Below are 18,358 nucleotides of genomic sequence, written 5' to 3'. Positions count from 1 at the left end.
CACTAGGCACTGTAACCTAGTGAACTGAACTGTCTCCAGTGATGATAATCTCTGACGTCAACATCCCTCCCTCTTAGATTGAGTGTGTAAGAGACACAGGTTGAACAAGAGACTGAAGGAAAATGTGTTCTTTCTTGTAAATAAGTGACAGGGAAAATATTGTGTGTGAGATCATGTCACATCAGGAGGTAAATCTTTCCTTACAAAGAAAAATGGGGGTGAAATGGACTATTAGACATTCTAAAAAAAGAAGTATATCGTGCAGCACACACTCTGTACCATATAACACCTACAGACAACTAGTCATTCAAGTCAAAATCATAGTGAAATGCTGTAATGAATGCAGTGGTATTCAAACTTTTTCAGGCAGTCTTTTTGTTGAGCAAAACTTTCTGAGGAAAGTAATACACAGAGCACAACAAACTTTGTTGAAATACGTCAAGTGTCCTTATAGGTATATTTGGCGTGGAAAATGTGAATCCAGCTGTACAGCCGTATTACCTGTTTCTGTTTACGAGTCTTTTATTAAATAATGTGAAACAATGTGTCTGTTTGCTGCTTTTCGTTAAATCATGCATAGCTGTTCTTTATATGGCCTAAAATAAATGTGTTCATATGGGCAGAAAATAATCTATAGGCTATAGCATACTGAATTTTTATCAGTTATGAAAATAAAACATTTAATGTAGAAAAGTGGATCTGGTAAACGGCTGACATTTGGATGTTTCAGTTAAAACAGACTGTCACATGACTATAGAAATGGAAACATTACGATTTTAGAGACACAAAGTAACAATAACCTATGATTAAAGGGTTAGGCTATACCGTCATCATCATTATTCACATCATTCCAATTCAATCAAGTCACAATTATCGGCTTTGGTATTGACATCAATGAGCAGACTTTCCGATTATGAAATTAGGACCGAAGAAATCCACTGTTTATATAAAAGGTATGCCTTTTCCCCTACATTTTAACAGTCTAAATAAGTCAACGTAATATAAGACATCACAAAATCCATTTGGCCTACGTCGTTTTATGTAGTCTCACTATGATGCGGAAAATGTAGGCTATTTCAAAATAATTGAATACCACATTGAGTTGACTGTATAGGCTATTATAGTAAAGATCTATCCGAGGTTCAACTTTAAGACAAGGGCATTTTTTAAAACTATTTTGATACTCACCTCATGTCTTGATAATGTGAATGAAAACCATTTCGTTTTGAAATCAGTATTTGTCCATATCATCCATTGTTCCCATTTTCAATAAAGAAATATGCATGACAGACTCACTAGACTATAACATTGGAATGTTGTAAAGTGCTGCCCTACCCTGGCTGCCGAGGACACAGGTGAAGCCACTGAATACAATTAATTAAAAGGAAATGAAGCTTTTTGCTTTTGAACCCATTTTAAACATGCTATAGGCCTACATTTTTAGCCTGTATAGTTTGGACTATCCTTTTCCGTAAAGTATGAGACTTCCATTTATTATTATTTTTTTTAACCTTGCATGCAATCACAACAGCTGTTCACATAACTGTCAAAATTCTGATTCAGCTGATTGTTGAAACAGGGTTCAAGTTGAATGTCTAATTTCACATATAAATGCTTATAGTCTGGAAGATGGCGCCAAAGAGGATGGCTGACGTTTTACATGCCAGTAACCAATTGTGCTATTTTATTAGTTTTTTGCGCTGTTTGTAACTTATTATTTAACTTATTTTGTACATAATGGTGCTGCTACCGTCTCTTATGAATGAAAATAACTTCCGGACATCAGAACAGGGATTACTGACCACGAACTGGAATAAGCTTTTTCCTTTAACAAGTCAGACAAGAAAGATATACTGCTCTCCTGGAAACAGGCCCAGAACCCCGTCATTTGCGTGAAGAAAAGACGGAGGAAAAGAGGACGCAGATCGGGCTGCATTTTGAGAATCTGTAGGTGAGCGAGTAAACTCCCACTGCCATCAATTCTACTTGCTGACATGCAATCACTGGAAAATAAAATGGATGACCTACGATTATAATTATCCTACCAACGGGACATTAAGAACTGTAATATCTTATGTTTCACCGAGTCGTGGATGAACGACGACACGGAAAATAGATTTCTGGAGGAATTTTCAACACACCGGCAGAACAGAGAAGCTACGTCTGGTAAGACGAGGGGTGGGGGTGTGTGTCTTTTTGTCAATAAAAATAAAATTTAAAAAAAGCTGGTGCGCGATGTCTAACATTAAAGAAGTCTCAAGGTATTGCTCACCTGAGGTAGAGTACCATATCATAAGCTGTAGATCCCACTATCTAACAAGAGAGTTCTCATCTAAATTATTCGAAGCCGAAACCCGATGCTGGCACTAAGACCGCACTCAACCAACTCTATAAGGCCATAGGCAAACAAGAAAATGCTCACCCAGAAGCGGCGCGCCTAGTGGCCGGGGACTTTAATGCATTGTAAGTGCATCAACGACGTTGTCTCAACAGTGACTGCACATATAGTTGAAGTCGGAAGTTCACGTACACATAGGTTGGAGTCATTAAAACTAGTTTTTCAATCACTCCACAAATTTCTTGTTAACAAACTATAGTTTTGGCAAGTCGGTTAGGACATCTACTTCGTGCATGACATAAGTCATTTTTCCAACAATTGTTTACAGACAAGATTATTTCACTTATAATTCACCGTATCACAATTCCAGTGGGCCAAAAGTTTAAATACACTAAGTTGACTGTGCCTTTAAACAGCTTGGAAAATTCCAGAAAATGATGTCATGGCTTTAGAAGCTTCTGATAGGCTATGACATCATTTGAGTCAATTGGACGTGTACCTGTGGATGTATTTCAAGGTCTACCTTCAAACTCAGTGCCTCTTTGCTTGACATCATGGGAAAATCAAAAGAAATCAGTCAAGACCTCAAAATTATTTTTTTAGACCTCCACAAGTCTGGGTCATCCTTGGGAGCAATTTCCAAACGCCTGAAGGTACCACGTTCATCTGTACAAACAATTGTACGCAAGTACAAAAACCATGGGACCACGCAGCCATCATACAGCTCAGGAATGAGACGCGTTCTGTCTCCTAGAAATGAACGTACTTTGGTGCGAAAAGTGTAAATCAATCCCAGAATAAAAGCAAAGGACCTTGTGAAGATGCTGGAGGAAACCGACATGAAAGTATCTATATCCACAGTAAAACGAGTCCTAGACCACCATAACCTGAAAGGCTGCTCAGCAAGGAAGAAGCAACTGCTCCAAAACCGCCATAAAAAAAAGTCAGACTACAGTTTGCAACTACACATAGGGACAAAGATTGTACTTTTTGGAGAAATGTCCTCTGGTCTGATGAAACAAAAATAGAACTGTTTGGCCATAATGACCATCATTTTGTTAGGAGGAAAAAGGGGGAGGCTTGCAAGCCGAAGAACACCATCCCAACCGTGAAGCACAGTAGTGGCAGCATCATGTTGTGGGGGTGCTTTGCTGCAGGAGGGACTGGTGCACTTCACAAAATAGATGGCATCATAAGGATGGAAAATTAGGTGGATATATTGATGCAACATCAAGACATCAGTCAGGAAGTTAAAGCTTGGTCGCAAATGGGTCTTCCAAATGGGCAATGACCCCAAGCATACGTCCAAAGTTGTGGAAAAATGGCCTAAGGACAACAAAGTCAAGGTATTGGAGTGGCCATCACAAAGCCCTGAACTCATTCCTATAAGGAATTTGTGGGCAGAACTGAAAAGGCGTGTGCGAGCAAGGAGGCCTACAAACCTGACTCAGTTACACCAGCTCTGTCAGGAGGAATGGGCCAAAATTCACCCAACTTATTGTGGGAAGCTTGTGGAAGGCTACCTGAAATGATGGACCCAAGTTAAACAATTCAAAGGCAACGCTACCAAATACTAATTGAGTGTATGTAAACTTCTGACCCACTGGGAATGTGATGAAAGAAATAAAAGCTGAAATAAATCATTCTCTCCTATTATTCTGACATTTCACATTCTTAAAATAAAGTGGTGATCCTAAACTGACCTAAAACAGGGAATTTTTACACGGATTAAATGTCAGGAATTTTTAAGGTGTATGTAAACTTCCGACTTCAACTGTAGATATCCCAACCAGAAGTCATGGATTACAGGCAACATCCGCATCGAGCTAAAGGCTAGAGCTGCCGCTTTCAAGGAGCGGGACACTAATCCGGATGCCAATTGATAATCCCGCTATGCCCTGTGGCAGGGCTTGAAAACTATTACTGACTACAAAGGGAAACGCAGACGCGAGCTGTCCAGTGACCGGAGACTACCAGACGAGCTAAATGCCTTTTATGCTCGCTTCGAGGCAAGAAACACTGAAGCATGCACGAGAGCACCAGCTGTTCTGGATGACTGTGTGATAACGCTCTCGGTAGCCGATATGAGCAAGACTTTTAAACAGGTCAACATTCACAGAGTGCAGGACCAGATGGATTTACTAGGACGTGTACTCAAAGCATGCGCGGACCACCTGGCAAGTGTCTTCACTGACATTTTCAACCTCTCCCTGACTGAGTCTGCAATACCTACATGTTTCAAGCAGACCACCATAGTCCCTGGACAAAAGGAACACCTACGTGAGAATGCTGTTCATTGACTACAGCTCAGCGTTCAACACTATAGTGCCCACGAAGCTCATCACTAAGCTAAGAACCCTGGGAATTAACACCTTCCTCTGCAACTGGATCCTGGACTTCCTGACGGGCCACCGGATAGGCAACAACACGTCTGCCTCGCTGATCCTCAACACCCTCAGGGGTGTGTACTTAGTCCCCTTCTGTACTCCCTGTTCATCCAAACACGACTCCAACACTGACGACACAACAGTGTCCTGATCACCGACAATGATGAGACAGCGTTTAGGGAGGAGGTCAGAGAACTGACAGTGTGGTGTCAGGACAACAACCTCTCCCTCAATGTGAGCAAGACAAAGGAGCTGATCATGGACTTCAGGAAAAGGAGGGCCAAACAGGTCCCCATTAACATCAATGGGGCTGTAGTGGAGCGGGTCGAGAGTTTCAAGTTCCTTGGTGTCCACATCACCAACGATCTATCATGGTCCAAAAACAGGGCACGAAAAATCCTTTTCCCCCTCAGGAGACCGAAAAGATTTGGCATGGGTCCCCAGATCTTCAAAAAGTTATACATCTGCACCATCAAGAGCATCCTGATCGGTTGCATCACCGCCTTGTATGGCAACTGCTCGGCATCTGTGCGAGCGCTGCAAAATAAATGTACACATACATGTTATTCAATCATTGCACCCACAATGCTTGCACATGCCAACGAGCGTCTGTGTTGCCAGGGGCTAAAACATAAGTTGCTTCTATTTGTGACGCCGAACGCGATGCAAGTCCTGTTTCACCCATCTCCTCATTGGCTTTTAGAAGCATATACCCACATGCCATCTCCTCATTGGTTATAACCATGTGGGTGATTGAAAGATGAACTGATAATACACCTTATTATGAAAGTTAGATGCCAATCGCCATATAAAGTCCAAAGAAGAAAAAGCCTGGAAGGAGAAGAGATGACTAGAAACGATTCGGTTGATCGTTTAATGTGTGGATTAATTGTCCGAGTAGAGGACTTTTTGCACAGGTAAAATAACAACATTTATGTCCCAGGACAAATTAGCTAGCAACAGCAAGCTAGCTAGCTAAATAGGTCAAATTAGCTAGCAACTGCAAGCTAGCTAGCTAAATTGCCATACATGTTTAATGCTTTTTGACCTGTCCCCAAATTAATATAATTGTTTCAGAGTTTGCTTTGATATTTCAACCTGCGTGTCGTGATCGCATTTGGTGTGAGGGGACAAAATCTATTTGCACGCGATGGCGGACGCAGTTTGGGCATGGTGGGAGGCAAGATCTGAAACCCGACTCAATCATGACTTACTTCAAGCCAGCGGCTTCTAAAGCTTTCACAAAGGTGTTTCCTGGGACTCACAACCTGGGTTGCTTCTTTCACATGAAACAGGCCATTTGGCAAAATGTACAAATGTTTTCCAAAGTGAGACAAAAGTACCTCCACGACACCGACTATGCCCAATAGATAAGGGAGCTTGGCGTGCTAGCATTCGTCCCGCCGGCTGATGTAGGCCAATGTGTCCACGACCTGCTGGATACCTGGGTTCTTTCAGCGCACGGAATGTCAACTGGAGGAGCTCCTGACATACTTTCAGACAACATGGGTTGGGGAAAAGGTCGGATGCATTTTTTGTATTTTGCTAAGCTTATTTGTTGATAAATACATGTTTTATAGTGAATGGTTGGTGTGAATGGATGGTGTAAATACTATATGAAAGGAAAATACATTGTAGAAACTAGATACAGGCCTAGATAGATTACAGTTTGTTTTTAGCTTTATATATACACACACTGCTCAAAAAAATAAAGGGAACACTTAAACAACATAATGTAACTCCAAGTCAATCACACTTCTGTGAAATCAAACTGTCCACTTAGGAAGCAACACTGATTGACAATAAATTGCACATGCTGTTGTGAAAATGGAATAGACAACAGGTGGAAATTATAGGCAATTAGCAAGACCACTCCCAATAAAGGAGTGGTTCTGCAGGTGGGGACCACAGACCACTTCTCAGTTCCTATGCTTCCTGGCTGATGTTTTGGTCACTTTTGAACGCTTGCGGTGCGTTCACTCTAGTGGTAGCATGAGACGGAGTCTACAACCCACACAAGTGGCTCAGGTAGTGCAGCTCATCCAGGATGGCACATCAATGCAAGCTGTGGCAAGAAGGTTTGCTGTGTCTGTCAGCGTAGTGTCCAGAGCATGGAGGCGCTACCAGGAGACAGACCTGTACATCAGGAGACGTGGAGGAGGCCGTAGGAGGGCAACAACCCAGCAGCAGGACCGCTACCTCTGCCTTTGTGCAAGGAGGAGCACTGCCAGAGCCCTGCAAAATGACCTCCAGCAGGCCACAAATGTGCATGTGTCTGCTCAAACGGTCAGTAACAGACTCCATGAGGGTGGTATGAGGGCCCGACGTCCACAGGTGGGGGTTGTGCTTACAGCCCAACACCGTGCAGGACGTTTTTCATTTGCCAGAGAACACCAAGATTGGCAAATTCGCCACTGGCGCCCTGTGCTCTTCACAGATGAAAGCAGGTTCACACTGAGCATGTGACAGACGTGACAGTCTGGAGACGCTGTGGAGAACGTTCTGCTGCCTGCAACATCCTCCAGCATGACCGGTTTGGCGATGGGTCAGTCATGGTGTGGGGTGGCATTTCTTTGGGGGGCCGCACAGCACTCCATGTGCTCGCCAGAGGTAGCCTGACTGCCATTAGGTACCGAGATGAGATTCTCAGACCCCTTGTGAGACCATATTCTGGTGCGGTTGGCCCTGGGTTCCTCCTAATGCAAGACAATGCTAGACCTCATGTGGCTGGAGTGTGTCAGCAGTTCCTGCTAGAGGAAGGCACTGATGCTATGGACTGGCCCACCCGTTCCCCAGACCTGAATCCAATTGAGCACATCTGGGACATCATGTCTCGCTCCATCCACCAACACCACGTTGCACCACAGACTGTCCAGGAGTTGGCGGATGCTTTAGTCCAGGTCTGGGAGGAGATCCCTCAGGAGACCATCCGCCACCTCATCAGGAGCATGCCCAGGTGTTGTAGTGAGGTCATACAGGCACGTGGAGGCCACACACACTACTGAGCCTCATTTTTACTTGTTTTAAGGAAAGTACATCAAAGTTGGATCAGCCTGTAGTGTGGTTTTCCACTTTAATTTTGAGTGTGACTCCAAATCCAGACCTCCATGGGTTGATAAATTTGATTTCCATTGATACATTTTGTGTGATTTTGTTGTCAGCACATTCAACTATGTAAAGAAAAAGTATTTAATAAGAATATTTCATTCATTCATTTAGTGTTCCCTTTATTTTTTTTGAGCAGTATGTATGTATGTATGTATGTATGTATGTATGTATATATATATATATATATATATATATATATATATATATATATAACCATATGCACAAATGTATATATAATATTCTGCCCATTCTAACTTATTTTAGTTACTGAACCAATTTCTGTATATACACACACCATATTCTACCCATGAGCGCTAATGTATATACTATATTTGTAGCCATACGTGATTAAATGAAAAGCACTAAAAACACCTGCCCATGTGAACGAATGTAGGCCAATAGGCTATACAATATTTAGAACCATATGAGTAAACGAAAAGCAGTAAACGTACATATTATTTCACATTCTTTAATAACAGACTCAAACAAAATCACGCAATAGACTACAGATCACTTCACAGCTTCACCAGGAAACTCAACGTATTGTAGCCTCACGTCTGAAAGAGTAGCGGAGGAAGGAGTTCGCTTCTGCTGCAGTGTTCATGGCAAAATATTATGTGTTGCAGTGGTGCTTTGCTTTTTCAGCGGGGACTCAAATTATTATTTCCACCAACATTTCTGGAACCCTATTTTTTTTTCGCCGGAAATTCTGTAGATCCCACCACAAATCTAATGAAACAACCTTAAAAATGGGTACATTTAGATTTTCATATCAACAAATAACCATCTCTCCTATCAAAATAAAGAGAACCAATATATACAGTGCCTTCAGAGTATTCATATCCCTTTACTTATTCCACATTGTGTTACACCCTGAATTTAAATTTTGTGTCACTGATCTACCCACAATACCCCATAACGTCAAAGTGGAATTCATTTTTTTTCAAAATAATTCAAGCTGCAATATGTAACTTTTTGGGCAACCCAACCAACATTCACATAAAAATATGAGTTATAGATCTGTCATTCTCTTTGAAAGTAGGTCTATGAAAATGGTAGATATGTTCTATGTGTATTATTTCTATGCTTCCCATTCTTTAGTTTTGTTTTTGTGTCTGTTACTTTCAGTTTTGAACACCAGCTTCAAACAGTAGATATTTTTGGTTATGGAAAATATATTTCACAGCCGTTTAGATTGTAAAATGATTCTCTACACTATACTTACTTGTTTTGTCACATAAACTGAAATTAGGCAAGCTATTACAAATTTACCAGGTAATGGTGGAATGATATCTGCATAATACATCTTTAAAAATGAAAAGCTGAAATGTCTTGAGTCAATAAGTATTCAACTACTTTGTTATGGCAAGCTTAAATAAGTTCAATAGTAAACATGTGCTTAAGAAGTCACATAAGTTGCATGGACTTGTGTGTAATAACAGTGTTAAACATCATTTTTGAATGATTAACTCATCTCTGTAGCCCACACATATAATCATCTGTAAGGTCCCTCAGTTGAGCAGTGAATTTCAAACACAGATTCAACAACAAAGACCAGGGAGGTTTTCCAATGCCTCGCCAAGAAGGACACCTATTGGTAGATGCGTAAAAAAAAATCCCTTTGGAAACTGCTCAGAGATTTCACCATGAGGCAAATTGAGATGTTTAAACAGTTGCAGAGTTTAATGGCTGTGATAGGAGAAAACTGAGGAATGGATTAACAACATTGTAGTTACGCCACAATACTAACCAAACTGACAGAGTGAGAAAGGGACAGAATAAAAAAAGATTCCAAAACATGCATCCTGTTTGCAATAAGGTACTACAGTAATACTGCAAAAAATGTGTCAAAGCAATTAACTTTTTGTCCTGAATAGAAAGTGTTATATTTGGGGCCAATCTACAACACTGAGAACCACTTCATATTTCAAGCATGGTGGTGGCTGCATCATGTTATGGGTATACTTGTCATGAGCAAGGACTAGGGAGTTTTTTGGGTATAAAAATAAACAATAGAGCTAAGCACCAGCAAAATCCTAGAGGAAAACTTGATCCAGTCTACTTTCGAACAGACACTAGGAGACAAATTCACCTTTCAGCAAGACAATTACCTAAAACACAAGGCCAAATATACACTTGAGTTGCATACCAAGACAACATTGAATGTTCCTGAGTGGCCTAATAAGAGTTTTGACTTTGAAAATGTATGGCAAGACTTGAAAAGGACTGTCTAGCAATGATCAACAACCAACTTGACAGAGTGTGAAAAATGTTAAAGAATAAATGGGCAAATATTGTACAATCCAGGTATGCAAAGCTCTTAGAGACCCAAAAACACTCACAGCTGTAATAGCTGCCAAAGATGATTCTAACATGTACTGACTCAGCAGGTTGAATACTTATCTAATCAAGATACAGTATATTAGTGTTTTATTTTTCCATATAAAACAAATAATCTTTGAATTTTTCTTCCACTGACATTAGAGTATTGTGTGTTGATCGTTGACAAAAAAAACAATTAAATCCATTTGAATCCCACAATGTAACACAGCAAAATGTGTAAAAAGTCAAGGGGTGTGAATACTTTCTGAAGGGACTGTACATGTCTTTACTCAATACACATGAAAAGTTTGGGTTTTTCTTTATTTGTACTATTTTCTAGATTGTAGAATAATAGTGAAGACATCAAAACTATGAAACACATATGGAATCATGTAGTAACCCAAAAAAATGTGGAACAAATCAAAATATATTTTATATTTGAGATTCTTTAAAGTAGCCACCCTTTGCCTTGATGACAGTTTTGTACACTCTTGGCATTCTCTCAACCAGCTTCATGAGGTAGACACCTGGAATTAAGTTAAATTAACAAGGTGTGCCTTGTTAAAGGTTAATTTGTGGAATTTCTTTCCTTCTTAATGCGTTTGAGCCAATTACTTGTGTTGTGACAAGGTAGGGGTGGTATACAGAAGATATTAGCCCTATTTGGTAAAGTACCAAGTCCATATTATGGGAAGAACAGCTCAAATAGGCAAAGAGAAATGACAGTCCATCATCACTTTAAAACATGAAGGTCAGTCATTATGGAACATTTCAAGAACTTTGAAAGTTTCTTCAAGTGCAGTCGCAAAAACCATCAAGCGCAATGATGAAACTGGTTCTCATGAGGACCGCCACAGGAAAGGAATACCCATAGTTACCTCTGCTGCAGAGGATAAGTCCATTAGAGTTAACTGCACCTCAGATTGCAGCCCAAATAAATGTTTTACAGAGTTCAAGTAACAGACACATCTCAACATCAACTGTTGAGAGGAGACTGCATGAATCAGGCCTTCATGGTCGAATTTCTGCAAAGAAACCACTACTAAAAGGACACCAATAAGAAGAAGAGACATGCTTGGGCCAAGAAACACGAGCAATGGACATTAGACTGGTGGAAATCTGTCCTTTAGTCTGCTAAGTCCAAATTTGACATTTTTGGTTCCAACCACCGTGTTGCATGCGTGATTCCCACAATGAAGCATGGAGGAGGAGGTGTGATGTGTGGTAGTGCTTTTCTGGTCACACTGATGGTGATTTATTTAGAATTGATTTAGAATTCAAGGCACACTTAACCAGCATGGCTACCACAGCTTAGTGGGGCGATCATTATTTTTCTTCAGGATAATGACCCAACACACCTCCAGGCAGTGTAAGGCTATTTGACCAAGAAGGAGAGTGATGGGGTGCTGCATCAGATGACCTGGCCTCCACAAATCACCCAACCTCAAACCAATTGAGATGGTTTGGGATGAGTTGGACCGCAGAGCGAAGGAAAAGCATCCAACAGGTGCTCAGCATATGTGGGAACTCCTTCAAGACTGTTGGGAAAGCATTCCAGGTGAAGCTGGTTGAGAGAATGCCAAGAGTGTGCAAAGCTGTCATCAAGGCAAAGGGTGGCTACTTTGAAGAATCTCAAATATTTGTTGTTTAACACTTTTTTGGTTACTACATGAGTCCATATGTGTTATTTCATAGTGTTGATGTCTTCACTATTATTCTACAATGTAGAAAATAGTCTAAATAAATAAAAACCCTTGAATGAGTAGGTGTGCCAAACTTTTACCTGGTACTGTATATATTTGTATTATCTTTCTCAATAAGTTAATATATTATCATAGGAATTTAATACGTACTCTGGTTCTCCCCCTGAAAGAAAATTTTTATTTTGCGATCCCACTGCAATTCCATTTGAATATCACTGCTGTAATGGAACCACTTGCCAACAGCCACTTCTCTATCCACCTCCTCACTGTCCTACTCTGACGCTGCAGCTACAGGAAGACTGATTAGCAGGAAAATCATGGGGGAATCTTGAAACCATTTAATTGAAAACATTGAGTGTGTGTGTGTCTGTGTGGATTTTTGGTTTTATTATCCTTGGCTCAGAGGTTAAGTTTGGGGTTACAATTAGGGTTAGGAGTTTGGGTTAGATTTAGGGGTAAAGGTTAATGGGAATCAATTGTTTGATCCACACAAGGTTAGTAAAACAAACGTGTGTGTGTGGGCTTTTACTACCCACAAGGATAGTAAAAACAAGGAAAATTATCCCTCATGGGGACATTTCCCAGATCGCTACAACGACAAAGGCTATTTTAGGTTTAGGGTTAGCATTAGTGTTAGAATTAGGGTTAGGTGATAGGTTTAGGAGTTGGGGTTAGGATTAAAGTTAAAGTTAGGGAAAATATAATTTTGAATATTTTAGGTCCCCACAATGACAGTAAAACATATGCTGTGTGCGTGTGTGAGAGAGAGAGGTTAGGGGCATTGAGTGTAGTTTACTCACTGGGCCTCAGCACATGGAGGGAGCAGTGACGGTCCAGCCATTGCAGTGTGGTCTCACACAGCTCCCCTTTGCTTGTAGTGGAGACAGTCCCATTGAAGGACTCAAATAGGGGTTTAATAATGATGCTGAACTAAGGATGGTGGGTCAAGGGTCAAACACATAGGGAAAAGATTCAAAGTTGCATCCTATTTCAATCTCAGAAGACATATGAACGAACCTCTCTGGCAGAAAGGACCTCAGATGTACTCAGATGGCTCATGGTATACAGTCCTATATCATACTACTTCATTTTCTACAGTCGTAACCTTCACAAGTCCCCCTGAAACCAAAAATGATTGCTCTTCTTTGCTTATATACAGCATCTAATCTAGCCATCTGACATAAATTAAATAAATATTAAAAGTAGCCTGATTGAATCTTATATCATTATGACAAAGTCATGTTAAACGCAAAAGTCATGTTAAATGTCAGTGATAAGGGTAAAAACGGATACAATCCAAAACTTCCAGTTCTGAAGTGTGCGGCTCTTCACGTACTCATCAAACTTCTCCCGCATGTGGTCGAATCGGTGGCGTGTGATGGGCACACCTGTAGCAGGCAGCTGCTCCTGACACACACTGTGGCACAGCAATAGCACACAGATCAGATTACTATGTCATGTATACTCGTACTCAAACTGTTTCCTGAACTCGTCTACTCAGATAAGAGAGATAACATAACAGTGAGGCAGTACATACTTTATGGAGGCATTGACCTCCTCAATCTCCTCCCGTAGCCTTTTGGTCTCCTCCTGCATCTGCTGCCTCTCCTGCTGCAGTTTCCTAATGTACTCCACTGTCTTCTGCAGCGTGACTGCATTACTGATCTGGTATCAAACACAACAAGAATAGGTGCCGATATTGGAAAGGTCATGACACGTCGTCAACTGCTGGAGCATTCAACAATGTGTGGGTATGTATCATTCTTTCATGACTTTACCATTTCAGACAGAAGATGTGATATATTACCTGTAAAATAAAATTAAACAATGGGTACTGTTTACATTTCACATTAGAGAGGTGTTAAACAATGGAAATGTTAATGCACTTACCTGCAGAAAAAGCATAGAACCATTCACACAGCCCCGATAACTGTATTTGGTTATAGGGCTTTTAATTTACAATGTTGTTTTTTTACCCCCTACATATATATGCAAAATCTGGTATAAAAAAGAAGGCATGGTAAATGTGGGATTTTGGTCTGTGTATGAAAGGGATACTATATTTGTACCCTATACCTGAAAATAATAGGATGTGCAAACACTATGCTTCTGAACTGATCTTTAAATAAAAGCCATCAAAAGCTAGATCTGGAATATATTAGTAGGAGGACTCAGTCGACAGATGACAGACAGACATGGCTTTACATTGGACTGGGACTTGAGAGCAGGAATCAGGCTGCACAGCATTTTGAAGCCAATGTTGATGTTGAAGCGCCTCTTCTGTTCAGCAGTGATATGGGTCACCCTACGGCTCTGGAACAGACAGGGAGAGAACAGACACACACATAATCAGAATGATTAGTCTGCAATGATTCAACGGCAGGCACACAACACTGGACCTGCTTGAAAAAGCTGGAGTCATACACAGTCACATACACAGACAGAGAATAGTAGGCAGGAGGGTGGGCTGCTGTTACCTGGTTGGACTCGTTCTTGGAAAGGGCAATGCAGCTGCTGTGTGGAGACTGAGGACTGGAGACCTGTTCTGACCCACACAGTGACCCCTGACCTGAGCTACGGTCCTCATGCCCTGGGAGACACAAATTATCCACACTTACCAAAAACCATCATAACAAAGACTGCTACACCAGTGAGCACCAACTCACATTAAAGACAATTCATTAATTTTATGGGAAGCAGATCAGTACTGTAAACATTCCAAAACACTGTGTATGAATGTGTTACCATGCCACATCCTGTATACACATGTAGAGCTAATAGATTGATAGCTTATGTTTGACAGGAGGAAAGCACCCTGTGACAATTGACTGAGTTTAGTGTACATACAGTGGGGCAAAAAAGTATTTAGTCAGCCACCAATTGTGCAAGTTCTCCCACTTAAAAATATGAGAGAGGCCTGTAATTTTCATCATAGGTACACTTCAACTATGACAGACAAAATGAGAAAAAAAAATCCAGAAAAATCACATAGGATTTTTAATGAATTTATTTGCAAATTATGGTGGAAAATAAGTATTTGGTCACCTACAAACAAGCAAGATTTCTGGCTCTCACAGACCTGTAACTTCTTCTTTAAGAGGCTCCTCTGTCCTCCACTCGTTACCTGTATTAATGGCACCTGTTTGAACTTGTTATCAGTATAAAAGACAACTGTCCAAACCTCAAACAGTCACACTCCAAACTCCACTATGGCCAAGACCAAAGAGCTGTCAAAGGACACCAGAAACAAAATTGTAGACCTGCACCAGGCTGGGAAGACTGAATCTGCAATAGGTAAGCAGCTTGGTTTGAAGAAATCAACTGTGGGAGCAATTATTAGGAAATGGAAGACATACAAGACCACTGATAATTTCCCTCGATCTGGGGCTCCACGCAAGAGCTCACCCCGTGGGGTCAAAATGATCACAAGAACGGTGAGCAAAAATCCCAGAATCACACGGGGGGACCTAGTGAATGACCTGCAGAGAGCTGGGACCAAAGTAACAAAGCATACCATCAGTAACACACTACGCCGCCAAGGACTCAAATCCTGCAGTGCCAGACGTGTCCCCCTGCTTAAGCCAGTACATGTCCAGGCCCGTCTGAAGTTTGCTAGAGAGCATTTGGATGATCCAGAAGAAGATTGGGAGAATGTCATATGGTCAGATGAAACCAAAATATAACTTTTCGGTAAAAACTCAACTCGTCGTGTTTGGAGGACAAAGAATGCTGAGTTGCATCCAAAGAACACCATACCTACTGTGAAGCATGGGTGTGGAAACATCATGCTTTGGGGCTGTTTTTCTGCAAAGGGACCAGGACGACTGATCCGTGTAAAGGAAAGAATGAATGGGGCCATGTATCGTGAGATTGAGTGAAAACCTCCTTCCATCAGCAAGGGCATTGAAGATGAAACGTGGCTGGGTCTTTCAGCATGACAATGATCCCAAACACACCGCCCGGGCAACGAAGGAGTGGCTTCGTAAGAAGCATTTCAAGGTCCTGGAGTGGCATAGCCAGTCACCAGATCTCAACCCCATAGAAAATCTTTGGAGGGAGTTGAAAGTCCGTGTTGCCCAGCAACAGCCCCAAAACATCACTGCTCTAGAGGAGATCTGCATGGAGGAATGGGCCAAAATACCAGCAACAGTGTGTGAAAACCTTGTGAAGACTTACAGAAAACGTTTGACCTCTGTCATTGCCAACAAAGGGTATATAACAAAGTATTGAGATAAACTTTTGTTATTGACCAAATACTTATTTTCCACCATAATTTGCAAATAAATTCATTAAAAATCCTACAATGTGATTTTCTTAGTTGAAGTGTACCTATGATGAAAATTAAGGCCTCTCTCATCTTTTTAAGTGGGAGAACTTGCACAATTGGTGGCTGACTAAATACTTTTTTGCCCCACTGTACATATAACAAAAAAAGTAAGGGCCTGGCGTATGTCACTCTCACCAGTACTTGTGGAGGGTTCTTGTTTCTTGCGGCTGGAAGAGTAGGTCTCCTCTTTAGGGATAATGAGCTGGGGAGACTTCGGAGTCTGTGGAAGGATGTGAAATCCAGGAGCCTGAGATAGAGGGATGTAAAGAAATAAAACACAAAATAAATGAAAACTATTTTAATTAAAACAGTTGAATGCAAAGGGGGCGCTTCAGAGCAGACCGGGTCTTACCCTTGATAGGCTGGAGGAGCCGATGATCACGCCCGTTGAAGGAACCACATCTGCTTTCAGGGGGGTTGGAGTAACAATCACTGCACTGGTATGCCCTGGGAAGGGTGCTGGGACAGCAAAACATCATCTGTCAGGGCCTTTGACATTAAAACCACAGGGTAAATGCGGATTCTCTCATGTATTTAATGTCTAATATTGAGCCTGGATGTCATTGATGATCTTTGCTAGGATCATTTCGGCTGAATCGCCTACAAACATTGACTAGTTTTCATTTAGTTTTTCATTACAATAGTGACTGACTATATAATGATATACAGTAGCACCACCTAGTGGTGAGATCAGACAGCTCTAGTGGAGCAGTAATCCCCCACTTCAATAAATACTATTGTTTCTAATGTGGTCGTTTTTTTCTGGGTAGCACCAGCTAGGCATGTATTAATTCAATATTACATTTGATATTAAATCAATCCACCATTCTTATTCAGCAACAGTTAAACCTTTTGGGATATGATTAACTCACCTGTTAGGATGAGGTGAGACGAGGAGATGGCAGGAACAATCCTTTGCACACGGCGTGTCTTTTTGTTGGAGCAAGAGGGCTGGATGGGTCTGGGCAGGGCGAAGGTCTGGGGGTGTTGTGGGGTGGCGGCAGGTGAGGGTGGCAGGGGCTGGAGGGGTGGTGGTGTAGGTTCCCGGTTTAGGGAGCTGAAGTCAGAGCTGTGACTGAAGGTGGTGGCAGCATCACTGGGTAGAACAGTGGAGGTGGTTGTATGTGTTATGACAGATGAGGGCGGGGAACCGTCCAGGCTTGTGGCATCGTCTAGGGGTGGGGGGGCTACTAGTGTTGGGGTGGCAGCACCCTGGCAGGTCTGGGTGTGCCGCACCGTGGGAAGGGCTGAGGTTTGCATGAGGGAGGAGCCTCCAGCCTGAGCACTAGGGGGCACCGGCCCAGAGAACAGAGGCATGTAGTTCTGTACGTAAGAGGGGCTTCCACTGGTTTGATTGGACATGAGGGAGGAGATAGTCAGGGGGGCTGGGGAGGCGATGAGTCTGTGGTCATGACTGACGGACGGGAGGTCAGCTGAGAGGTGCATGGAGGAGAGAAGCTGGCCCTATCAAGTCACAAGGACAAGAGCAAAGATAGCACATTTATAATGTTATCAGCTAGTAAGATGTTGTGAAAACATAGAAGAATAAAAGACAGGTGTGTTAGGTCTGGGGGTGTGTTAGGGTTGAGGTTCACAGGGACCGGGCCAAGGGTTGGGGTTTACCTGGGATTGAGAGCTGCTGCTGTGCAGAGGAGTGGCGGATGAGGCAGTGAGGGAAGCAGAGGGGAAGATGGGCTGACGGAGGCTGTGAAATAAGTCTGGAAGAAGAGTCTCTAGGTTAGTTAGAATTAGTATAACATCCACTCTACCCTCATAAGTGTTAGGATATTCCACCTGCTGTATTATACTTACCGTATGAGAGTAACATGGTGCTCCAGGGACCTGTTAAAGAGTTGGTGCACTGTGCAAGTGACATTATTTAGAGTTTGTCGCTGTGGCAGAGTGCATTGTCATTACCTTGTAATTGCTCATAGGAGTCCATAAAGTCCAGGTTGGGCTGTAGGGGGATGAGTCCAGGCTGGATCATGTCTGCGTTCCCTGCATGAGCTATGGGGAACATGGATGGGGTGTGAATAACAAACAGACTTTTCCTATAGCTCTGGTTGGAGGAAGGTTTGGGTGGATCTGAGTAAATAGAAAAAGGTGTATGGCAGTGCTATTCAACTGGCGGCCCGCGGGCCAGATCAGGCCCGTTTATCAATTTAGAAAAGCC

At 41.9% G+C, this 18,358-nt stretch overlaps 1 protein-coding gene across 3 annotated transcripts in view; it reads right to left on the bottom strand.

Moving 5' to 3' along the window:
• LOC139410934 (MLX-interacting protein-like) overlaps positions 1–18,358 on the bottom strand; it is a 45,812-nt gene that overhangs the window by 5,603 nt on the left and 21,851 nt on the right. For all 3 annotated transcript variants that reach the window (XM_071156612.1, XM_071156614.1, XM_071156613.1), the window contains exons 7-16: positions 18,103–18,192; positions 17,809–17,903; positions 17,058–17,649; positions 16,538–16,644; positions 16,321–16,432; positions 14,336–14,448; positions 14,064–14,171; positions 13,396–13,523; positions 13,152–13,275; positions 12,659–12,788 (exon numbers count right to left, since the gene is read on the bottom strand). In XM_071156612.1, coding sequence (XP_071012713.1) covers positions 12,659–12,788; positions 13,152–13,275; positions 13,396–13,523; positions 14,064–14,171; positions 14,336–14,448; positions 16,321–16,432; positions 16,538–16,644; positions 17,058–17,649; positions 17,809–17,903; positions 18,103–18,192 — 1,599 coding nt within the window. The remainder of the gene's footprint in view (positions 1–12,658; positions 12,789–13,151; positions 13,276–13,395; positions 13,524–14,063; positions 14,172–14,335; positions 14,449–16,320; positions 16,433–16,537; positions 16,645–17,057; positions 17,650–17,808; positions 17,904–18,102; positions 18,193–18,358) is intronic.

The sequence above is a fragment of the Oncorhynchus clarkii genome, chromosome 6 (assembly GCF_045791955.1).
Source record: "Oncorhynchus clarkii lewisi isolate Uvic-CL-2024 chromosome 6, UVic_Ocla_1.0, whole genome shotgun sequence".
NCBI classification, from domain to species: domain Eukaryota; kingdom Metazoa; phylum Chordata; class Actinopteri; order Salmoniformes; family Salmonidae; genus Oncorhynchus; species Oncorhynchus clarkii.
The sequence above is the reverse complement of the archived record's forward strand: the minus strand, read 5'-3'. Positions and strand labels throughout refer to the sequence as shown.